At 31.7% G+C, this 25,986-nt stretch overlaps 4 protein-coding genes across 12 annotated transcripts in view; 2 read left to right on the plus strand and 2 right to left on the minus strand.

Annotated features, from left to right (window-relative positions):
- The window catches only part of LOC148306451 (protein Aster-B-like), a 44,269-nt gene extending 40,409 nt beyond the window's left edge, over window positions 1-3,860 (minus strand). For 4 of the 7 annotated variants that reach the window (XM_088265024.1, XM_088265022.1, XM_088265026.1 and 1 more), the window contains exons 1-2: window positions 3,662-3,860; window positions 3,367-3,438 (exon numbers count right to left, since the gene is read on the minus strand). In XM_088265024.1, coding sequence (XP_088121150.1) covers window positions 3,367-3,438; window positions 3,662-3,705 — 116 coding nt within the window. In that variant the 5' untranslated portion in view covers window positions 3,706-3,860. The remainder of the gene's footprint in view (window positions 1-3,366; window positions 3,439-3,661) is intronic. The other 3 variants (XM_088265027.1, XM_088265025.1, XM_088265028.1) reach the window with 1 other exon arrangement.
- Window positions 3,861-7,317: 3,457 nt separating this feature from the next.
- Window positions 7,318-11,888, minus strand: LOC148306452 (zinc finger protein 711-like). 3 transcript variants are annotated; one of them, XR_015838001.1, is made up of 6 exons: window positions 11,463-11,888; window positions 11,131-11,371; window positions 10,341-10,499; window positions 9,623-9,872; window positions 8,259-8,412; window positions 7,318-7,718 (listed from the first exon to the last, which is right to left on the minus strand). XR_015838001.1 is itself a non-coding variant. In XM_088264996.1 (6 exons), the coding sequence occupies exons 1-6, from the start codon at window positions 11,465-11,467 to the stop codon at window positions 7,414-7,416; spliced, it is 1,128 nt and encodes a 375-aa protein (XP_088121122.1). In that variant the 5' UTR covers window positions 11,468-11,888; the 3' UTR covers window positions 7,318-7,413. The 3 variants fall into 3 exon arrangements, 2 of the variants coding, with proteins under 2 accessions (XP_088121122.1, XP_088121121.1); XM_088264996.1 differs by having other exon boundaries at window positions 10,322-10,499; window positions 11,131-11,366; XM_088264995.1 differs by having other exon boundaries at window positions 10,322-10,499.
- Window positions 11,889-11,994: 106 nt separating this feature from the next.
- Window positions 11,995-13,311, plus strand: Polr1E (RNA polymerase I subunit E). The gene has a single exon (XM_088264997.1). The coding sequence runs from the start codon at window positions 12,118-12,120 to the stop codon at window positions 13,258-13,260; it is 1,143 nt and encodes a 380-aa protein (XP_088121123.1). The 5' UTR covers window positions 11,995-12,117; the 3' UTR covers window positions 13,261-13,311.
- A 3,886-nt stretch (window positions 13,312-17,197) lies between these two features.
- sev (receptor protein-tyrosine kinase sevenless) overlaps window positions 17,198-25,986 on the plus strand; it is a 113,085-nt gene continuing 104,296 nt past the window's right edge. The window contains exon 1 of the mRNA XM_088264994.1: window positions 17,198-17,575. Within this exon, the coding sequence (XP_088121120.1) occupies window positions 17,444-17,575 (132 nt within the window). The 5' untranslated portion in view covers window positions 17,198-17,443. The remainder of the gene's footprint in view (window positions 17,576-25,986) is intronic.

Below are 25,986 nucleotides of genomic sequence, written 5' to 3' on the forward strand. Positions count from 1 at the left end.
CTCATATTTATTTAATTTCACCCTAGACTGGTACAATAAGCGCAGGGCATATCACCTTACCATCATACAATTAACAATAAAATAAAACTGCATCGCTATGATGCAGTGCCCTATGCACCGTTGGGTGCGGATAAGGGTTAAAAGAAAGAAAGGAATACTGTAATGGTGTACCTTTTTTAATAATATTAATAAATATACTATTCTCGTACATAAAAAAAGAGATATTTACTTTTAAAAAATTGAGATTTATTAGCATTTGAAGAAAATAGTTAGATTGCCTGTTTTACATATAATTACTGGATGTTTTTAAAAAAACAGTTTTATTACCAGAGTTACCAACTTAAAATTATTTATTTTGGGAGAAAAAGACACAGAATCAATCAAGTGTATTGATTTAAAGATATCCTTGTGGCTTACATGATTAAAATTGTTATTTTATCAGAATTCATGATGATCAACGATACCTTAATTAATTGGTAGCTTTTAATACCGATTATTTTCAAATATCTTGTTGATTGTTTTTAAAATGTACATTTGATAAAGAAATTGTCAAATCAAAAACTACAGACCCTATTTATATGTAAATATAACTGTCATTAATTTCCTGATTTTTAACTCCTTCTGATTTTCACATTTTTTTGTCTTTACAAAATGATTAAAATGGAAAAAAAATAAAACAACGGAGGAGGTGAAAACAGCACTAGAAACGATGTTAGCATCGAAACCCGAAAGTTTATATTCAAATGGGATTAAAAAGTTGACAGAAAGATGGAAAAAAGTCATTTTAAATAATTGAAAATATGTAATCAACTAAATTAGTAAAGTATATGCGAAAAAAAAAAACATTCTTGTTTTCATGAAAACATATGACGTTACTTATGCATCAACCTAATACACACCTATCAATAAATTCAATTAATATGGATACATTTAAAGAATCTTAATATATTAGATCATAATAAAAAAATACTTATTAAAACCGTGATATTCGACTTTCATATATTACAAATAAATACACCTTTCCTCATAAAATTATTTTTAATGCAGCAATCTACCACTACAAAAAAAAAACAACAACAAGATATTGCTTATAATGTCTTAAATGAGAAAAAAATCATATAGGATGACAATTATAAATATATTTATTTTCTGGGGTTTTGGATATTGAAATTTAAAAAGCGGTTGTGAAGCTTTGAAATATTACACATAAAGAATAATTTAAATATTCTTTATAATAAAGAATAAGCAAAGAAAAAAATGTCATCTTATGTAATCAACAACTCAGTATATTTTTATACTATAACACTTGCAGTATTAGATGCCAAATGACAATATCATACTCACCAATTCTCATACTTATGCAAATAAAACTAAAATATTCTAATTTACCACAAACACATTATAAAGTTTAAAGTAAATACAACAGAAAATGTAGGATGGGAATTAATTCAATTACTCAAATGCACTAAAAAAACAAAATTACTAAAAAAAAAAACAATCAAAGTGCATAATATAGGCTTTCCATTCACCAGGGTGGATGTTAAAAAGAAATCTAGCTTAACAAATACAGATATTGAATTTTTGTGCATTGTGAAAGTGACAGTGTTTGCGAATTCTTTACATCAGGGGTGATTATTAGCCCCTATTATATAACTGCCTCCGTACTGTAATAGTCAGTATGCTCGGCTACTACCGTTCCGAAGGTCCCGGGTTTGATTCCCAGGGGTGATCAAATAAATATAAGTGATTTTTTCACTCTAATATTTATTCAATATTACCCTGGACTGGGGCCTGAAGCGGAGGGTTGTTTACCTTTCCTTCATATGTTAATGATCAAGATAACACTGCGTATATATGATGCAGTGTCCTATGCACCATTGGGGTGCGGATAAGGGTTTGAAGATTATATAACCAGCTCATACAAGTCTAATAAAAGAAAAATTATTTTAACAAAATAAAACATCTGTGAATTGTGTTATTATGGTTATTTATATTACGGCAGACACAAACAAATTGAAGAATCATTCTATGAAATGGTATAGTATTGATTGTGCATTTTAGCTTTTAAAAAATGTGTTATGTGAGTTTTTAAAACACATCATTTAAAGCAATCCTGGTAAATCGGGAACCTGCCGTATTAAAAACTGAGATACATTATAATTTTTATTATTAGAGATGCATAAACTAGTCAGATTAAGTTATACCAACAAAAAAAATGATTGAAAAAAACCCTTTTTTTCTCTACAAAGAGATGACATTTTTGTCAACAACTATCCTTTGTTTGCGGAAAAGGCTTAAATGGGTATTTTTAAGTATACTGAGGGTCGGCAGACTGTCAGATTATTATTAGTGTCGGGTTTGATGAAAAAACCGCCTGACAACAATGTGTTAAAATAGAATATTCAATATCAGGAGGTGGGCAAACAAAACCATATTTTTTCTTTGTTTATATTATATATTTATATTAACAATCCATGGTAGATTTTGATGCAAGGAGACGTCTTTTGTATTCATAAATATTTAGAGGAATATTTATTAAAAGGTCAGTTGATAAGTTGGTTTTGTAAAAAATGCATGAGTAGTTGGTAGTGAGTTTTACCAGTAGTCGATGCATCTTTTATTATTATTATTTTAATTAAGTATTTTAAAAAAAAATTGTCCGCCTCCGTAGTGTAATGGTCAGCACGCTCGGCTACCGTTCTGGAGGTCCCGGGTTCGATTCCCAGGGGGGGTTAATAAATATAAGTGATTTTTTTCACGGTATTTATTATTTATTCAATATTACCCTGGACTGGTACCTGAACCGGAGGGCTGATCACCTTTCCTTCATGTATAAACGATCAAGATAACACTGTGTTTATATGAAGCAGTGGTAGCAGTAAGGGATTTAATATTATTTATTTTATTTATTCAAAAAGCAAACAAAAAAAAAATAGCAGGGAAAAAAAGTACAAAAAGAAACCATAAATAAACCAAAAAATATCTGTAAATCCTTTCCCCCTTGGCTTAGCAGTGCAGTACAAGAGAAGTGTGAAACATGTAATAAACTGACTGAGCACCAAAACCATAAAACAGAGTATTTTAGAGTGATAAACACAACATGTACTATGATGCTGATTAAGGTATGAACTAGCCTTGACTACAGTTGTATTTATAATTACACCACTTTACGGTATGATTGCAATTTAAATTAGTGTAGGAAGTAATGTAGCTGTACGGGTAAAACATTTACGCGACAATTAGACAACAAGTAAATAGTTCACTAGAAAGACCAACCCTCAAAATATATAGACTTAGATTATTACATCTTGCGAAAATGTTATATTTCGTAAAATTAATTAAATTCTTCAAATTTTAATTAATTACCTGCTTATTTTGTTCGGAACATCTAATGTCAATCTTCTCTTAGCATCCGCCAAAAAGTCCTGTTCCTTCCCACTATCGAAATTAAGAAAATAAAAAGAAAACAAAATCGAAAAACAAAAAAGAAAATCACGGAAAATGTGTAAAATCTAAATAAATTAATTGGTTGTGAAGATTTCGAACGGAACAAAAAAGAATTCCGTTCAATCTAACAGCGAGAATGTGCAAACAGCAATTTGAAACGATATTACAACTAAAATCAATCACGCATAGACTGTAATTTTTTTGGTGTACTTACATTGGAGGAACAGGACTTGTATTTTCTTTTTCAGAATTAAGCATACTAACACAAAATCACCATTAGAAAACCCTAGCTCTTGGCCTCATTCCAATTATACGAAACACCATAATTATTTAGATGTTTTAATCTCTATAATATAGGAGAACAATAGATTTTTGATAACACAAAACGTCTCCCATGACGTTAGAACGTGAATGCTGCCAGTTGCAAAATCGATTCGATACAATTTCTCGTGACATAGGTAAGTACTAAATATTCAGCCAATATTTATGTAGGTACTTCTGTGAATGTGCAAGTACCTACTTCTAACTATATATTTAAAAAAATAGTAGGTATCAAAAAGAAAGAAAAAAATACATGTCTGCTGAGTAAATCGTTTTTATTTTTTGATAGTGTTACCCTGTGATCAATTATCGAGAGGTGATTAACATTCTTTATCATCTAATAAAATAATAATAACTGATTTTTGTAGCCCTAAACTACCTTTGGTTTCATAATCTCTACATTTCATAAGAAAAACAGTGTAGAGTTTGAAAAACTGCGACTTTAATAAACTAGAGCAAATGGCCCCATCAAAAATTTGTCAATGCAGTAGGAGAGTAAATTCACACTGAGGTCCTTCACATCTATATCCCATCAAACGTATTTTCCTACTATATCCGTAAGTCTGGACATCTATAGATGCTATAGCCTAGGACTGATCACCTCACTTTCAAACAATCATACCAGAGTTAACACTGTATCAATTCAATGCGTTGCCCTATGCACTACTTGGAGATAAGGGCCAGAAGCAGAGAAGAATGAAATGAAATTAATGAATAAAAAACATTTGGTTAAAAAAATTGTTGCGATTTATTAGTCATTTAAGGTATCAAAAAAATAGACCAACAAAATGTAAATGTGTATATTTTCAATATACACATTTACATTTTGTTGGTCTCAAGGTAAAACTCATCATGGACCGTACTATCTGCACAGTACTCTATGAGTTTTACCTTTGAACTGATGGTGCGAACTTTCAGTTTATATCAGTTTCCAAAGGCGCACTTGGCCGCTGCTTTGTCTTTGGAATCCAGTGTATCCATGAAGATCGTACTGACCGTCCATTGGTTACATCAGAAGACACGGTTGGTGCGTCGTAACTCATCTGCATTATTAAATTGATAATTATTTTTAAGGTTACATATTTACATATTTACTTTCAAATACAGTAGAAACTCCATTATTCAAACAGCTAGTTTTAAACAACAACAAAAAAATAGTTGAATTTCTAAAAAGAAAATGTTTCCAAGACGCTCAATTCCCACAGGGCTGGAAATAAATAAGTAATATTTCTCTTTGATATTTATTTAATGTCACCCTGGACTGGTGATACCTGGTAACACCTGAACCAGAACTGATCACCTTGCCTCTATGTGAGTAACGATAAAGATAACACCGCGTTTATGCAACACAATATCATATTTATTGTAAAATAACTAATTTGGTTTAATTTTTAATGTATATATGATGACCGAGATGTACATGTTACTATAATATATTTTAAATCTATAAATAATTAATTTTATATACTTAAATATATCTATATAGTTTTTTCGACATAGTTAGAAATCAAAACAGTTGTCATAAAAAAATCAAACATAAATTACATTTATATGCATATTAATTATTATAAATAGATAAGGGCTTTTAGATTTTTTAGTACCAACAAGATTAGAAAACCATTCAATTGGATATTTTGAGAAGGTCAATATTTTTTTTTGTCAAATGAGGAAACAATTCAGTATTTTGATTTATTTTCAATAATAAACATTGTTTTATTTTATGCTCCTATGATGTAATAAAAATTACCACACTTGCAAATTGAGTCATTGATAAGTTATCTTTAAATCAGTTTGATTGTGTTCGTTTTTATAAGATATTTAAAAAATTACCCTTGTGTGAAGTGTTTGGGACACCCAGACATCCTCTCTATTAATTTTTTTCTGTTGTGATTTTCTTCTGAACCATTCCATCAGCCCAATGGTAATGCAAAGTACTATGAAGATAGCAGCGATCAATCCATAAAGTAGATATTTTTTGGATTGATTTACTATTAGAAATGGCAAACTGACGCAAAGGGTTATTATTATAATTAGTAGAGTTATAAATATACCCCATTTATACGGGCGTTTAGTTTTGACTGAAAAAAAACATGCAATGTTTATATTAAAACCGACAGGTAACCTAGCTTTGTAAAGAGATTATAAGTAGAATATCTCATATTTTTCATACAGCAACATAAATGTATGAAAACTTACCTCGTACATTTTCAAAATCCATATTTAAGATCGCGAAGTAATATCAGGAATTAGTTTATTTTATGAAAAAGTCCATGCAAGACATTGGTAAATACATCTGGGAGCCTTTACTTTATCTTGGAATCATAATGTGCACATTTCGCCATTACAATCATTCCTACATAAATACTGATAACACATAGATAGGAACACTAATACTTTCATAATGGTATAACATAATCATCAATACGTTGATAGATTCTACGGTACACTCCTACCTATTGATAAGAATAAAGTTTAAAATATAATTATTTTTTTAGTAACCAAAACTGTTAGTAATATATTGAGTACTAAATAAATAGGGTATTGGATTCAATTGACTACATAAAAATGATTTTTTTAGAACCTATTTGTGTTAGTAAAAAAACTAGTGGTTTCACTAGCGACTTTCAATTACAAAAAAACAGGTATGTATTTAGTAAGTTGGTAACTATTGATGCTCACCAAAAAATTCATAGGATGTCGCAGACTTTTGTAAATTTTTGCACAATAAAAATCGGTTCTGTATTAAAAATGGCAAGAGTAGCCATGTCACAAATTCTACAGATAAGTTTGTTGAGATACAGTCATGTTTTCGGTTAAAACTAGTGCAAAAAAGATTTCATTCCTGTTAAGTGAATCTCCAAGTACTTTGTATAACAGTTATTGCAAGCTACATCGCACTGATAGAGTATAGACTGCAAGCTTCTTGTACTCCTAATCACGTTATGATACTATCACAATTTATTTATATTTGATTGCAATTTAAATATCCAGACATTAATAACTTATATTTCCCTTATTTAATTACCTTTCCCTCCCGGTGATATATATTTACTACAACTCAACTTTAAAAATGAGAATATCGATATAAAATATACTAGATACGGGCTCAGAATTTTTGTATTCCTCCATAATATAATTATGTATTGCATAAAAGTTTTTAATAAAAAGTTATTGATTTGCAGCGACGGAAATAAATAGATTGTGCTGAAATCGGGGATAAAATCACCAATACACAAACGTTTCCCAGTGTGTGCGTGCGCGCTGTGCTTTGGTCGTCCTCTGCGACGGTTGTGTCACTATGGTATCTATTGAGGCTACTTGCGATGTATTTTTTCTCGTTTTCAGATACTTACCACAGCTAACATTACAAAATTGTTTCATTTCAACTTCAAATATGGTCAATAAAAGCAACATTTAGGAATATTCACATTTTTTCGGTTTTCAAATCACATTTTCATATGGTGTACAAAATACATATCACCGTTGCTCGCGGTAGTTTTTAGCACCATAGGAGAAAGATTAAGAGCTCTCAGTAAGAAAAGTACATTATCTTGTTTAGTATGAATTTATTTGCTTGCTAAGAAATATATTAAAAGTCGAATTGTAAAAAGTTATTTATAAAAATAAAAGACAAGATTTTGATCATCACTTAATTGTCAATATAGTATTCCGTTTATACAAATCAACCTTGCTAACTTTTTCACCGTGCATTACGGAGAGGTGGTTTTGTAGACCCCTCGTGCTTTTGAAACGCATATCGCAGTTTCTGCATCGCCAAGGTAAACTGTCATTGTGATATTTCATATGTAGAAGTAGATCAGTCTTAATGTAAAACATTTTAGGGCAGTGCGGACACTCTATAGTCTTGTCTCCATGTCTCTGCAGATGATTTGTGAGACGGATTTTAGTGCGAAACGCTTGTCCACATTGCTCGCATACGAATTTCAGACCTAAACAATAAGAAAAAAATATGTACATTCGAAAATTGAATACATATAGTTAATTATAGTTAAATTTGATGAATTTCTTATTTTGAAAGTTTATTGCTTAAATTTAAGTTATAAAAAAAAAAATATATATATATAAAAAAGCAGTGTTATCATTAAAAAAAGGCAACGTGGTTAGTCTTGCGGTTCAAATACCAGTCGAGGGTAATAATAAAAAATTTCATTAATTGATTCGGCAGTCACATTGCGGTAATATCTATTAATTTTTTATTTAGGTTTTACTCGATAAATAATACTATCATACGGTGTTTGAAAATGATGCGGAATGTATCGAAACGCGTGTCACAATACATTTTTAAGAAATAGTGGTATTTACTAAGCAAAACTTAATTTAATAATGACAAATAAATATTGGTGAAAATTGCTAATATTTACATAATGTATTTACATAATAACCACAGTATTTAACCTAACTTTATTTAAAGTTTCGGTCAGAAGGAATTAAATATTTATTCAAAGAAAATGAATATAAGGTATAGTTACCAATATGACTGTTTGCAATGTGCATTTTCAAAACGCTATCAGCGTAGAACTTCTTGGTGCATTTTCCATAGGTACAAAGTATTGTCGGAGGTCCAATGTGGCTTTGTTCATGTGCAGATAAAAGATATCGCTTTTGAAATCGTCTGCCACATTTCTACAAGTAAAAAAACATACCATTAATAAACCTCATGATTTTATTAATTGACCAGTTAGAATCACCCCAGAATTACATATTAAAGATATCAGTAGTATTTTTAATTTGTCATAAAGATAAACAGGTATTGGTACCATAAATCAAGCTAGGGCACAAAATGCCCAATCCTCTTCTAGTGAAATGGAATGTCTGTTGATGACAGTCAACAATCCGGCGTCCCTTGAGGAATTTACGTGGTTTCCTTCCAGCAATGAGCAAATGCTGAGAAGTTCCTGGTTGGCCTACACAAAATTATCCTTCCCATTCCCAACACAGATTAACATAAAACATATTTTTTGTTGTTGTTAGAAGAAACAGAAATGCATTTAATGATCTAATCTTGTACATAATAAGTGAGGCAAATAATAAACGCAATTGACATAAAAAAAAAGAAAAATGAAAGATATCAGGTAGCCCAAATATTTAGGAATCGTCTTAGTGTGTGTGTTTGTACGTGTGTAAACGCATATAACTATGTAGCATGTCAATGTCGCGCATAGTAAATGAGTGTTTCTGTAACTGCATTAGTTTTATACTAGCAGTTTAGAAGAACGTTGTATATCTTGGTCATCTAATAGGGTTACTGAACTTGTTTTTGGATGAACTTGCAAAAATTAGTAAAAAGCAGTGGCGTGCATTTCATATAGACACATAAGCAGTTCCTACCCTAGTTTAATGGAAAAAAATATGGAAAACTGTGATAGCGAAGGAATAGTGCGCTTGACTGTAATATATATTCTTTATAACTACAATTTTCTCAGTTATTTCTCCGCGGCAAAACATGCACTATTAGAGTTATGACATAATAATAATAAAATAATAAAACCCTTATCTGCACCCCAATAGTGCGTAGGGCATTGTATCATATAAACGCAGTGTTATCTTGATCGTTTACACATGAAGGAACGGTGATCAGCCATCCGCTTTAGGTACCAGTCCATGGTAATATTGAATAAATATTACAGTGAAAAAATCACCTATGTTTAATTTACCCCCCTTGGGAATCGAAACGGGACCTCCAGAACGGTAGCCGAGCGTGCTGATCATACACTACGGAGGCGGAGAGTTATGACATAATTTTTTTTAAATTGTAAAATGCCGTTTTCTTATTGCCTACCCTGATTAAAAACTCTGTGCACGCCACTGGTAAAAAGTATCTTATTATTTTTACCTCACAAATGAATCTCCCTGGTTCATGAACGCAAGTGACATGTCTGTTGAGGTCATGAGAAGCCATAAACCCTTTGGAACATATTTGGCAAGTAAACGGCCTCTCTTTGGTGTGATGCTTCCTGACATGGTGCTCTGCCTTGTAGCGGTGGAGGAATGTGTCATTGCAGATGGTGCACCGGAATTCCCCATTAATCGGAATTATATAATTCGGGGAAATGCTTTTATAGGTTCGGCCGCGGTTATTGGTCCTTAAACATTTAATAACAAAACAAATTGATTTTTGTTCAGTCCAACAAATGGTTTTCTAAAGCATATGAAGAATGGAACTTCTAAGTGTTCTGTATATATATATATATAAATGCATTTGGTATACATCTCTAACATGTTAAATGAATTCATTAAAAAAAGAAAAATTGTGGCATATTTTGTAAGCCCTATTTTCCATAATTGATACCATACGTATTGCAAAATAAATTCAAGAAAGAAATTTATTTTCAATCGGTCTGAGTGTTTGTGATGTATTTTTCATATTTACCTTCCCTATTCATACTATCTTACCTACAGACAAGCCTCTAAAAGTAGAGGCTTTGCGAGTTATTCCTTTTTCAAAAAATCTTATAATAATAAATACAACAATATCTCCAATGAAACTTGGAACATTCAGAATTTTCTTCATACAATAATTCCATTTATATACCTTGTAAAGGCATCCTTACATTCAGTTCCTTCTGATGGTTGTTTGTTATTAGCAGAATTTAACGCATATTTAATACTATCTAATGATTCTGTATCCATCAACCATTCAATATCCGTGCAGCCTTCAATATTAACACTGCTTTCAATCTCCTTTTTAATAACTTCACTTGATATGTTATCTGAAAAAATAAACAAAGATATATTTACATGCTTGATGGATAAAATTAAAATAAAAAAACCAGGAAAAAAAACCAAAGTAGAGGACATCATGGACAGCGTGGCAAAACTCAAATGGCAGTGGGTAGGACATATAGCGAGACAGGACCCCACAAGATGGACTCCAAGAATTCTACGATGGAGACCTTGGGAGAGCAAAAGGGGTGTCGGAAGTCCCCAAAAGAGTTGGTCTGACGATATTGTCGCTGTGGGGGGTAAAAACTGGCTGCGAGCAGCAACCATCCGGAGTAAATGGAAAGAAGGGGAAGAGTCCTATATCCAGTAGTGGAGGTCAAAGGACTAATAAAGAAGAAGGGTTCGAACCCAGAAGCTCTGACTCAAGAGTCCGCAACACTAACCACGGGACCACAACCCAATAAAACCCGACCTATTTGTATGCGTAGGGCGAGTAAGAACAACTTGATGTATCACAAACGTTTCTGTGGTTGCGGGTATACTTTTTTAAATATAATTAAGTATGTTCTTTTTATACCTGAACATACGGGAAATGGCTTGTTGTATTCAGGCGATAATATAACAGATGTATCGCGAAGTTTCATACGGGTAGGGCGATTGAAGAAAGCATTAACTCACCAAGTTTAATAGAGTCATCTTTTAAAAAAGTTGAATATTCATTTGTTGGCAATAAATTTTCATGTTTTGATTCTTGCAATTCATTGCAATCCTTCTCGAGAGCAGAAACGACACAATTTTGTAATATATCTTGTGTAGCAAGGTAGGTTTTCCATATTTCTGATACATTGTGGACCAACAGATTAATTTTCTTGGTGCATTTCTTGCAAGAGCTTTGTATTTTAATATTGTCACCACTATTCTGAAAAAAAATACACTCAAATTAAAGATCAGGTTAGAAGTAAGAAAAATAAAAATAAAAAGTGAAAAAATATATGAGACATCTATGGTACCTCATTTCGCGTTACCCACTGAAAGTTTTCAAATCGAGGGTTTTTAGTTAAATCGTCAAGATTGTCACTCAGTACGCCACATAAACCACATATTTTTGAAAGAACAGTATTCGAATTGCAGTTCATTTTTTTGCTAGTCGAACAAAAGTAACTTTAAAAAATAATCAAACTTGACACTTGTACACATAAAACAACCAGTGCGGTTTTGGCAGAGGCAAACAGTCGTAGTAGTAATGTATCATGAGCAAATTATAATATTTAAAAAAAACTACATAAGTCGTATTTATATAAATAGAAGATGAAAAAAATTTCACCATAAAAATATTTCATTTTGATAATACCGACACAAGCACAGACTAACTAATTTGACACAAGGTGGATATTTAAAAATAATACTATGGTAGGTACTACATATTTGACATTGACGTCTCTTCGCGTGTTGCCATCTATCATATTATAGAATTTACAGCTAAAAATATATATTTATCCTAAAATAAAATAATTTATGGTGCTATTAATTTTTTAAAATAGCAAGACTTCATTTTCAGTTATCAACATGTGCTTTTGACGTTTCGATTTTGAATAACTCGAGATTTTCCACAGTTTTTTGTGTTAATATTTTTGTATTAAAAGGTTCCAAAACGTGACTGTAACCATGGGTTCTAATTATAAGGTTACAGAAGTGTATAGCAAACAAGATGCTTACCCACTTATAATTTCTTTCCAAAACGGAAATTTGAATCACACAGGCAAAGTTGAATGTGAAGCTAGAATGTACTCCGACCTCTCTTCGAAAAAGTCTAACAAAAATGCTGTAATCGCTTTAAATAAGATGATCTACGTCGGTGAAGAAAAGGATGATAATGTCTGCCGGAACCTCATTGTAGCTAGAAACAGAAGAACGGGCGCAGTCAGATTAATAGAAGTAGGAAATGCGCTGGTCAAAGCTCTTCCGGAAGCGGAGCAAAATCCGGAAAAGAACGCGATTCTCGATGTTACAGACGCTCGAGAGCAGCTGGGAGAAGCCTTCGGATCTAAGCGTCGCAAACGAATGTTGGAACGAAATAAAAAGATGAAAATTGACATTGAGACAATGAAGGATCAATTAGAAAAAACGATAAATGAGAAACAAATAGATGTATCGGATATTTCCCATCATAAAACGGACACCGGAGACACGCTGGATAAGTACATTCCTTGCATAAACAGAGAAGCTAAAAGTGTTCAAGACGTATACAATATCGATGATTTCTTAAATGCGGAACATATGGAGTCCTTGAAATCTACCGCCATTTCTATTTTAGAAGATGAAAGTCACGAAATAGAATTATCAGAATATATCGCCTCAGAAATTTCCGCATTAAAAATATCACCTACTGCTGACAAAGTTAAAATTTGCTCTCTGTTGCTTTACGCAAATTGCATAACGACATATCTCAAGGAATCGTACAGGAAAGTTTGCAATCCAAAATATGTCATTTGTTATTATTCTGATTTGATTAACGAGTTGATTTTCAGTTCTTTCTCTATGGTCAATGATAAGGGAAGAACGCGTCCCCAGTCCCTGAAAGATAAAGCAGTTTGCTACCTTATCGTGGTTCTCCTCATAGCCAAGAACTATTGCATACCTGATGCAAAAAGCTTATGTTCGTTATGTGGCACAACAATACCTAAAATTACTCAAATGGCCAAGGTAGTCGGGGCTCATGTAGTTGGTGATAAAAGTAACCCATCTATTGTACTCAAACTACCACTTGCTCCTCCCCCATCTCTTAAGATGGTTAGGAAAAAGCAATGATTGTATTTTCATATTAATGTTGTATTTTATTAATAAACAATTTTTCGTCGACACAAATGTTTTTATTTTAAAAAGCGATAAATATTTATAATTAAAATGTAACTTTGTTTTAAAATCACTATAAATATTTTATTATATCTTAATAATAATGCCTACTGGTTTCTATAAAGAAGCGGTTAGCTTCGAAACCCATAGACTTTATAATTAAGTTATAATAAAATATTTATTCATTCAAACCCTTATCCGCACCCGAATGGTGCATAGGGCACTGCATTATACAAACACAGTGTTATCTTGATCGTTAACACACGAAGGAAAGGTGATCAGCCCTCCGCTTCAGGTACCAGTCCTGGGTAATATTGAACAAATATTAGAGAGAAAAAATCACTTATATTTATTTGACCCCCCCTGGGAATCGAACCCGGGACCTCAGGACCAACGGTAGCCGAGCGTGCTGACCATTACACTACGGAGGCGGACGAAAATATTTATAGTGATTTTAAAACAAAGTTACATTTTAATTATTAAACGGAAAAGCACAACGTTAGTGCTTCAAATATAAATTACAGATAATTATTTATATTTATTGGCATTGCAGGTTCGATTCATATTTATTGGCATTGGCGTTGCAGGTTCGATTCCCGCCAATTGCAAAATGAATTCAAGAAATATTCATATTCAAATGGTCTGGGTGTTTATAATGTATTTTTCATATTTACCTTCCTTTTCCTAACTATCCTACTTGAGGACAAGCCTCTAAAATAGAGTTTGTTAGTTATCAAATCAAGTTGTTCTGTGTGTCCATCCAGGCGGACAACACAAACAATGAAATTATATAATATAGGATAGGATTTGAAGATAAAATTGACAAGTCGGGCAGTTGATGATTCACCTTTACGGTATAGTGTTGAGTTCTCTGAATCAGAGTTTGTAGGTTTGTCTCCCACAAATATTGAATTGTTGGGTAATATATCCAAAATTAAACAAGGTTTATTTGGTTGAATTCTACATTTATTTATGTATATGTTAATACGTGATGCGTCTCGTCTTCTTAGGACATTATCAAACACAACAAACAAATAGTGTTTGATATACATAAATAAATGTAGAATTCAACCAAATAAACCTTGTTTAATTTTGGATATTTGACCCAACAATTCAATATGGAATTCTACCAACTGTCTACAGTTACAATAAATACCCCACAAATGTACTGTACTAAATTCAAATACAGGCTTATCTGAAAAAAATACTGAAATATAATGTTTGTGTATGAAGAGAAATACAAATACAGCTGGACTTCTTTAATCCGAACGCCTAAAATTTACCTTCTGTTCGGACTAGTGGAGCGTGCATATTACAATACAGTGAATCTGTAGGGTATTTTTATCAAATAAAACAATATATGTATTCTGAAATGTTACATGTATATAGTGAACTTTTTAAAGAAATCAAAGTTAATAATATTTTAGCTGGTTGAGATTTATTTAATGTGAAAGTATAGGTTTTCTGGCCCTTCATGAGTATTATATCCTTTTATACTCTAGTAGGGTATTTTGTAAAAACGTTTTATATTCAAAACACATTTTAATGATTTTAATATGCTTCTATGAATGTTCAAATTATTGTATTCGTTCAAAATTATAATAACATAATCTGTATTAAGAACGAGAATACCTTAAAAAAATTGTCCCCCCCCCTGTGTGAACCCACTCGATTGTGATAAATCCCAGGTATTATGCAGAAAGTGACCAGCCCATATACAAGATAGTGTGGTTCAAAGTTTACAATGCAATATAAACTTATTCATAAATATTAAATTATACGGGGTCAGTTTCCAATATAAATTAAACACATTTAAAAAATTCAAAAATCACACAAAACCCTATTTATTTGCCGTTATGTAGGTATAATAAACAACTTCCACGGCTTAATAAATAACGTACATGATAATAAATGTTTGCATACTATCAAAATCATTGATACAATTCAATTTCAATTAAAACCCTTATCCGCACCCCAATGGTGCATAGGGCACTGCATTATACAAACACAGTGTTATCTTGATCGTTAACACACGAAGGAAAGGTGATCAGCCCTCCGCTTCAGGTACCAGTCTAGGGTAATATTGAATAAATATCACAGTGAAAAAATCACTTATATTTATTTGACCCCCCCTGGGAATCGAACCCGGGACCTCCAGAACGGTAGCCGAGCGTGTTGACCATTACATTACAGAGCCGGACATTGATAAAACATATCATTAAATATTTGCATACTATCATAATCATTGATATAACATATAAGGCCTACTATTCAATAAGTCGCAACTTATTTTTCTCTAAACCCAGGTAATATTTTACTTAATAGATTTTTTTAAACACTGTTTTTGCGTTGCAAAAATAAGTTTTTCTTCGAAATAATCATATGGTTTCTAAGAGAAATGAGTTATTGAAACGAGTTAAAAAAACATTTTATCTTTATAATATATTCTAAAAAACAAACATTCTTAAACATAAACATTCTTAAAAAAATCGGGCGTGGAAAGACGTGTTACCTCTTTGGGGGTCGGCCGGCGGATGAGTTTTGTATTTGCGAATATACCCTTAATAATTTTATTTGTTTGAGGACTGGATCCATCCTGCACAACGCCCAGCCAATGTCAACTAACGTGACGTCATAAAATTCGCAGTCCGCGAAGATGTTATTTTGTAAGTGATTTTAAATATACATAATTTAAATGCGTTTAGAAAATTCATATGACGTCGTAAAACTGTTAAGTGCATAAAACTATTTAATAAAATAATGCGAAAATGCCTCAAAATAACCATATTGCGTTTTTTTAGTATAGCTCGTATAAGATTGTAAACAAAATATTTCAGAATCAAAAGCCACTTAATTTTGGAAGTTTTGAAGGTTGAAGTTTTAATCCATTGTGTCTATTGTATTATTGTATCGTATTGTATTTGTGTCGCCTACTTTCAAAATCCGCCAGATCCATGTAAGTCGATTTTACAAAAAATGCAAGATTCTCCGGGTAACACTTATGTGTAAAAGATTTGTCTATCTTTAGATAAAATATTATGAAATAGAGAATTTTCACATTTTTTTAGAATTTCTTTCAGTATTAAAAAAAAAAACACGAGACACAAACCGATAATGACGTCAACTTAATTTTTGACCTATTCCCGCTTTCTGATTGGCCGATATGGGTCAGAAGGAAAGTTCCATGAATATACCGGAATTTGAAATAAAACGCTGTTTTTAAGTATTTTTTTAGCAGGGTTTTCAAATATATAAATATTTTAAACAATAAAACACACAATTGGCATTCCGATAGGGTATTTCGCGAGTGATTTTGCCTAGAATTTTCACTCATGAATTACATGAAATAGTAACTTTAAACATAAAGAGTAAATCCACTCACAAGTAGGCATAGGCTATGAAACTTATAAAGTTGAAGCCTGAGTAGGGACATGATAAACGGTGCTGCATAAGCCGTAGCTAGATTTCAGAGTCACTTGGACGTTAGGTAATAAAAAAAAAACCGATAGGGTATTTATTTCAAAATCTTAAAAAATGGGATCTGGCTGATTTTGAAAGTAGGCGACACATTTAGGGTGAACTTATTTATTTATTATTAAATATACACATCCACTATCATTTTTAAGACATATACAATAAACTAAATATGCCATAAATCCTTGTACATAATAGGCAAGGAGAGTTTTCTTAGGCAACTAATAGATATATTTTTTAAAAAGGTTGAACTATTATTTTGATCCTTAAAAAATTGGCCGATATAAGAGTAAAAATTGCGGCTTTACACACGCGGAACCTTTATGTTTTTCTTCCGTTTACTGTGTGCGTCGTACCCTTGCGCGTCGTGTACAGATAATTTGTCGGTACTTCCGTTTGGGTTGTGCTTTTATTTTTTAGTTTCACAACATCACTCGCCGGTGTTGGGTGTGCGCTGTCGTCGCCGTTAAAATATCGAATTGCCGCGTTTACAAAATATTTGAACGCTTTTGTTATCAAAACAATGCTTATGTTGTCTCCGTAAGTGGGATTTGAAAAAAATATCTAGTGATTTTCGAATTGTTGTCGGAAAATCGGACGTCAATCAAAAATGTCTAACAAATGTTTTTAGACAATTTAGATTTTAATATTTAGTAGTTTTATCATGGCATGGACGTTCTCGGTGTTTTATTTTACTACAATTGTGCTGTTTTTCTGCGTGCTGACTATAGTGAAATCTGAGTTAGTTGACGAGCTGAATCTTTTTGAAAGATGCGTCTCAAAGTGCCCCTTCCAGGTACGCTTTTTTAAATGAAAAAAATTAAATATTTATCTTTAATATCGTATTTTATCCCTTTAATAATATTTTTCTTAAGTTGAAACGATATATTGTACTAATAACTAGAAGGTTGTAAATAAATTAAAATATAATAAAATAACAACTAGCAGTGCAGTGGTTGGCGCGTTTGTCTACCTTTAAAATCCCGAATTCGATTCCCATAGGAGTCAAAGAGCATTTTCATTCTAATATTTATTTTATATCTGAACACTGCATCGATGGGTTGAGTGGCCTATGCACCATTAGGTGTGGATAGCAAAGAAGAAGCACAAACTCAATGCCTACATATGTACTTATTTGTTTTAAAAGTATTTAGGCATTATTAATTTACAGACATTTAAAAATAATGTTGGGCTAGAATTTTAAAAATTACAATTCTACTAATTATTTTATTTGAGAAACACCATTTGAAAGATGGTAAAAATGTTTTAAGTAACTCATAAATATTTTATAGCTTTTATCGTTTTTTTTTAAATATACTTAGTTACATTATTTAATACAATTTCTATACATTTCTACTTAATATGATCTTATAATTTTAGTTGCGCTGAGCCTCTCCAAAAAAGAGACTGAGCTCTTGTGCTTGGAGAGGGCCTTTATTATTATTTTTTGTTGTTGTTGATAGTATCATGTTATACATTTAAAAAAATATTACTGGGGAACACATATTTTAATGCGATACGAGGTAGTTATCTTGTTTCATTTTCTATTATATAGTCTGTATGTGTATTTATTTATTTTTTAGAGCGTCTTTTATATTTTTAATTTCTAAAGGGAGGCTGTTGAAATGTTTTATTCCCGAGTTTAAATAATTATGTTGGTACTGTTTTGTTTTGCATTTCGGTATTTTATAATAACATATTTTTACATCTTTGGGATATGTTTGTTTCTAGTTTTGAGTGATTTTTGAAGTTGTATAATTAATTGATGTTTTTGTTGATATTTTCTATTATATGTATTTTATTATTCTCATTACAATATTTTATCTTGTGTACTTCTGCTAGATAGTCAGTAGCGTATCTAGCAGATCTGCTAGTGTCTTTTTTATTATTATTTCGGGCTCCGTAACTTTAGCGATATAATGAATATCCAATTCGCGGATGATTTAGTTGTTTCATTAAATGATCCAGCTAACACGTGCCCATAGCGTGACGCGTGATCGATGTACATACATCGCTTACTCCTTTCAACAACGTCATATATCAAAAAACTTGATTTTTCACAAGTTTTTAAAGTTTAAAAATAGAATAAAATGTATTAAAAATAAATATCAACTTATTGAACTTTTTACTGTGCTACATATTACTTTTGGTAAAACCTGAATGTTTTTTCTCCATTTAAAAAATATTTAGTATGTTTAAAAAAATTGTTAAACAATACCTTTTCTTCAAAATGCAAAAACAACACTTTCTGCCCTGTAGCGGGTAAATATTAAGTTAAAAATATGCCGCTTTTGCTGGGATATAGAACATTTTCTGGGCATTCCGAAAACTCGGCTACCGTATTGGAGGCCCCGGGTTCGATTCCCAGGGGGCGGGTCAAATAAATATAAGTGATTTTACGCTTTAATATTTATTCAATATTACCCTGGACTGGTGCCTTATGCGGAGGGCTTATCACATTTCCTTCATGTGTTAACGATCAAGATAACATAGCGTTTATGATGCAGTGCCGTATGCACCATTGGGTGCGGATAAGGGTTTTAATAATAAGTAATGACCTATAAAAATTGTAAACATTAAGATGCTAAGAATAAATTGAATGAATTATATGCAATTGATACAAGAAAAAAAAATATGAAAAAAAAATCATTATTATAGAAATTAATTGAGTGCATGATCAATAAACATAAACAATAAATCGACGTGCCCTACGTATAGTGCTCTAACTACATTTTAGTCAATTTTGAGATATTTGGTGTACGTTATCAACAGACCGTTATGTACAAATATAAATAAACAAAAAATATATAATAAATTACGCCTAGTTTTCAGGCGTATAAGACGCTACATATATAACGACGCTACGTATAAGATCTACATTGAATTTTCGAAATGAACTGAACTCCTAAAACGCTAACTACTTAATTTTGACAAAGCATAAAGTTTTAAAACGACGTAATACATTATTTTATCGTGTTTTTGAATGTATAATACTACAACATTTTGAGTGTGTCCAAATACTTGTTCACAAAATCTGGATATTTGTGAACAAGTATTTGGACACACTCAAAATGTTGTAAATAAATTATCTGGTCAAATTATATGCTTAATAATAAAAATGAAAATGGTATTTTCTGGCGTTTCTCATGTGTGTGATTATAATCCAGGATTCGGATCTCACATACTAATATAAGAGTTTCTGCTTAATAAAAAGCTTCTTTACATCTCACCAATAGATGTCTCTAGTGAAGTTCTAGTGATTCATGAACAAGGTTTCTAAATTGGTTCATATATATAGAACTTCCAAGAATTTGAGTAGTGTGGTTGTCAATAATGAGTAGAATTGGTGAATGTTACACGTGTGTAAAGTGATCACTTAAACCAGCCTATGACGGTCGTAAGCCCCGTAAATGCCCAGACTTCGATATTCTTCTTCATCTTTGATGATATGTCAAAAAATATTATAATACTAGTTTAGAATTTCAGATAAAACCGTTAATTAATAAAATAAAAAAATACGTTGAAAAACTCTTATAAGCTCTCTCCTATAAAGTAACAGATTTGCAGATAGAGTACTTTAGCGAGTGTTTTTGCCTAGAATGAATTACATGAAATTTTAGTAATTTTAAACATAAAGAGGAAATCCACTCACGAGTAGAGGAATAGGCTATGAAATGTTGAAAAGTTGAAGCCTGAGTAGGGTCATGATAAGCGGTGTTGCATAAGCCATAGCTAGATTTCAGATTCACTTAAACGTTAGGTAATTAAAAAAAAAAAATAGGGTACTTTACGTAGGGGCCGTCGAAATAATAAGTGTAAGTCCCTCTCCAAGCACAAGAGCTTAGTCTCTATTGGAGAGAACTGCGTTATTAAAATATATAAAATAAAATAAATGTACATAGATTACATTATTGTATGGTAACATTTTTTCAAAAGTTTGAGGTCAATGATCTAATGATATTCCATTGCATCGTATTTTGAAACATGGCAACGCTGTCGTTTTACTAATTTATTGTTACTTACCCTAGATAACTAAACTTTATTTGTAGATAACTAAACATTCGTCAGGCGGACTAAGCAATTAAAACTTGAAAATTATCTAAAGTATTTATTAAAAATAGTAACTGGTTACATAACCTCCTCCTCCGTAGTGTAATGGTCAGCACGCTCGGCTACCGTTCTGGAGGTCCCGGGTTCGATTCCCAGGGGGGTCAAATAAATACAAGTGATTTTTTCTCTAATATTTATTTAATATTACTCTGCACTGGTACCTGAAGCGGAGGGCTGATCACCTTTCCTTCGTGTGTTAACGATCAATATAATACTGCATTTATATGATGCAGTGCCCTATGCACCATCGGGGTGCGGATAAGGGTTTGATGATGATGATTACATGACACTTAAGTTTGGTTTATTTGGAATGAATGTAAGAAACATTTTAACAATAAATCCCTATTCCGTAAACAAAGCCTGGCGGGTGCGGGGTGCAGGGAAGTCCACTTGACTCTCTCGGAGAAGGGCGTCGTCGCGTGGACGAATGTTTAGTTATCTTGGGTTAAATTAATAATATAAGGTTGTATAATAAGATTGATCATCTGAGATGACAAAACATACTTTTATCTAACGTCACAAATTAAGTTTAATCACCGGATTACCCAGAAAATAACTCATCTTCAAATGAAATGATTATTATGTATTTTTCCACGTGGGGTAAAACGTTCAGTTATTGTCCTATTGTGGTTTCTGAGCATTTATTTGCGTAGATATTAAGAGTAGGCATTTACCACGATGTTGGAATTATTGGCTTATAAATTAATATGTCTAATCACTTTGTGTTATACAAATATGAGGGGAGATGGGGGGGGGGTGGGAGGGTGGACCATAGACATCAACAAATAGAGCCGCCAATAATTTTGCAATGTTACCAATATTCAAATAACTTCATCGTTTCTGTGACGTCATTCAGTGCCAACTTACGAAAATAACGTTTTTTCGAAGGCGAATTTTCCAAAAGAAAATGACGAATGAAAATATTAATTACATCGGCTGTTATAAACACAAAACGAGTCTAATACAATCCTTTATAGGTTGAGTATGTTGAATTAGGTATTCGTCCCGTCTGACAAAGATCCGTTACGTCTTCTGGATGCCCGTTTTAAAGTATTGTTATCTATCTCCAAAATACCTGTGTTTATAAAAAAACAATTATCCACTGCAATTTTTTTAATGACGTGTCACGTCAGCGTTTGAAGGACACGTGTGATTTTTTTGATCATTTGAATTTGTATGAATTTTTTTCCAGCGCATATCGCTCACTCCTTTCAAGAACGTCATAAATCAAAAAACTTGTTTTTTCAGGAGAACGTTTTTAAAGTTTAAAAATAAAACACAATGTATTAAAAATAAATATCAAGCCACTTATTGAACTTTTTACTGCGCAACAGATCTTTTTAGGTAAAACTTGAAGGTTTTTTTCTCCATTTGAAAAATATTTAGTACATTTAAAAAATATATTAAACAATACCCTTTCTTCAAAATGCAAAAACAACATTTTGTGCCCTGTAGCGGGTAAATGTAAAATTAAAAATATGCCTCTTTTGCTGGGATATAGTACATTTTCTGGGCATTCCGAAAGCATGCACAACTGAAAATTTGTTGATGTCTATCAATCGCTCTATTCATTGAACTAATATAGTCTTACTACAAAAAAAATCAAAGATGAAGAAGAATATGGAAGATGAGATGTCAAAAAATAATATGAAAATAACTCCTGTAATTGGAGTTAATCCAGATTTTGTGAACAAGTATTTGGACACACTCAAAATGTTGTAAATAAATTATCTGGTCAAATTATAAGCTTAATAATAAAAATGAAAATGGTATTTTCTGGCGTTTCTCATGTGTGTGATTATAATCCAGGATTCGGATCTCATACTAATATAAGAGTTTCTGCTTAATAAAAAGCTTCTTTACATCTCACCAATAGATGTCTCTAGTGAAGTTCTAGTGATTCATGAACAAGGTTTCTAAATTGGTTCATATATATAGAATTTCCAAGAATTTGAGTAGTGTGGTTGTCAATAATGGGTAGAATTGGTGAATGTTACACGCGTGTAAAGTGATCACTTAAACCAGCCTATGACGGTCGTAAGCCCCGTAAATGGCCAGACTTCCATATTCTTCTTCATCTTTGATGAGATGTCAAAAAATAATTTGTAAATTTCTCATAAATAGCTGTCTTGTAACCTCATAAACCTACGTTTTTTTACGTTACAGAATTACACATTCAATTAACATGTTATTCTCTATGTACGTATGTAAGGTCACCAAGATAAACTCTTGCCTTGTATACAGAAATAATATTTTTATTAAAGTATCTATGTACATATATATTTTTTAGGGTCTTCGTTTATGAATCAAGTGAAATCCCAAATTTTTGGTCGAGTAAACAAATGTGTTGGTAAATAATCGACCGAATTCCAGTTATTGTTACTCAATAGTCCAAAAAAATATAACCATATCGCTCACTCCTTTCGAGAACGTCATAAATCGAAAATCGACAATTTTCAGTTGTGCGTGTTTTCGGAATGCCCAGAAAATGTACTATATCCCAGCAAAAGAGGCATATTTTTAACTTAATATTTACCCGCTACAGGGCAGAGAAGTGTTGTTTTTCCATTTTGAAGAAAATGTTTTGTTTAATTATTTAAAAAAAATAAACTAGTTATTTTTCAAATGGAGAAAAAACCATCAGGTTTTACCTAAAAAGATCTGTTGCACAGTAAAAAGTTCTATAAGTGGCTTTGCAATTTTTAATAAACTGTATTATATTTTCAAACTTTAAAAACATTCTCCTGAAAAATCTTTTTTGATTTATGACGTTCTTGAAAGGAGTGAGCGATATAAGAAAATTGTTTGCGATTTTTTTTACAATCCCGTTTTAGGACAAATTCATATAGCAAAATTATTTTCTTAGGGATTAAATCCAGAGATTTCATTTATCGATTCGGCAGTCACATTTTTATCCATTTTTAAGTTAAGTTTTACTTGGTTAATACCACTATTTTGAGTATTTGCCAAAAAACATTATTTCTTATAATCCATTGTGACACGTGTTTGGATGCATTCTGCATTATTTTCGCTGATTTTGATTAATTGCGGTATTTACCAAGTAAAACTAAAATGGAAATACATCTTTTTTATATTAAAAAAATAAATATAATATTTTTAAACTTCTTACCTTTCATTTTTAATTAAAGTTTTACATATAATTTTTACTTAAAATCTATTGTGACATGTATATCGAGGCATTCCTTACCTTCCAATAACTCTTCTTTTAAAAACCATATATTTATTTTGAAGAAAAACTTAAATTTTCAATACAATAACGGTGTTTTAAGAAAAAATTATAATTTAGTTAAATGTCACCTGGGTTTAAAGAAAATTAAGCTGCGGGCTATCGAATATCCCGCCTTAAAATAAATAAAAACACTGCCTCAATCTGTTTCGTGTCAACCAATGGTTATAATCTATAAATAGTGACATTGATACATTGTGTAATGGTTTAATTCTATCATGTATGTAGTGTAATACTGTGGCCTCGCTTTTCCAAACAATATCGAACCCTCACCAGAACATCGTAAACGCCAATTTTAAGAGAATGATATTCCAACAGTGTTTTGATTCGGGAGTAATATCGAATTTGACACAAGTACACAATTTAATTTGCAATATTCGATATACAGCATTTCAGTACGTTGGGGGTATATCGTTTCATTACGCGTTTGCAAGTTGGTAGCAATGCTGTTAAAACTAGTGGAGAATACGTTACTTTCATTTCAATTCCCGCTCCCAGTACTAAATACTTAGAATAATTCCACGGTAATAGTACACTACATGGACTGTAGTTCTCAAGTCACCCAGCAGATGTATCTTGTTAGAATATATCTTGACGCGTACTGAAATCAACCTAGATTTTTTCGGATATTTCGTTAAACGTTTTTTATTCGAAAATAATGATTTTAATCGTTGCAATCTTTTTTTGCATGGAATTTTCACTACAATCCCAAATTATGTAAATGAATTTGTAAATACGTGTTTACATATATTTATCTCCCATATTTCGATATTAGTCCGCCTCCGTGGTGTAATGATTAGCGTGTTTAGCTACCGTGCTGGAGGTCCCGGGTTCGATTCCCAGGGGGGTCAAATAAATAAAAGTGATTTTTCCATTTTAATATTAATTCAGTATTACCCTGGACGGTATCTGAAGCGGAGGGCTGATCACCTTTCCTTCGTGTGTTAATGATCAAGATAACACTGCGTCAATACGATGCAGTGCCCTATGCACCATTGGGTGCAGATAAGGGTTAGAAGAAGATACATAATTCAAGAAGAGTACCTATTGTCTTGATTTTTTTTTATGTCAATTTATTTGTTAGCAAAAAACAAGAATGGTAATTGTGGGTATACTGGCAAAAAACTTCAACTCGAAAATATTAAATAAAAACTTCAACTCGAAAATATTAAATAAAAACTTTAACTCGAAAATCTTAAATTTTGACTTATTATGCAGTATTATAAAGTATTATAACGTTCTATAAACTGGCAAAATACACTAAGTAGTTTAAAATGTCATATTTATGTGGTTTTTAAAGTAAATTCAACGTTAAGTTTAAAAGCGGGTATTTAAGTTTAATATGCAGGCTAAAAGCTTTAAAGAACAGGGATTTTAGAGTTAACGTTTTTTTGCCCACGATATGTGATATATCGCTCACTCCTTTCAAGAACGTCATAAATTAAAAAAACTTGATTTTTCAAGAGAACGTTTTTAAAGTTTAAAAATATAATACAATGTATTAAAAATAAATATAAGCCACTTATTAAAATTTTTACTGTGCAACAGATCTTTTTAGGTAAAACTTGAAGGTTATTTCTCCATTTGAAAAATATTTAGTATATTTAAAAAAAATAATTAAACACTACATTTTCTTCAAAATACAAAAACAACACTTTCTGCCCTGTAGCGGGTAAATATTAAGTTAAAAATATGCCACTTTTGCTGGGATGTAGTACATTTTCTGGATATTCAGAAAACATGCATAACTAAAAATTGTCGATTTTTTATTTATGACGTTCTTGAAAGGAGTGAGCGATATGTCTTTGCTAACACTTGCATCTGAAAAACACGGGTTTCTTGCATTCTTT

Source organism: Brachycentrus maculatus, unplaced genomic scaffold (assembly GCF_059751285.1).
Source record: "Brachycentrus maculatus isolate JH-2025_06_01 unplaced genomic scaffold, ASM5975128v1 h1tg000241l, whole genome shotgun sequence".
Classification (NCBI taxonomy): domain Eukaryota; kingdom Metazoa; phylum Arthropoda; class Insecta; order Trichoptera; family Brachycentridae; genus Brachycentrus; species Brachycentrus maculatus.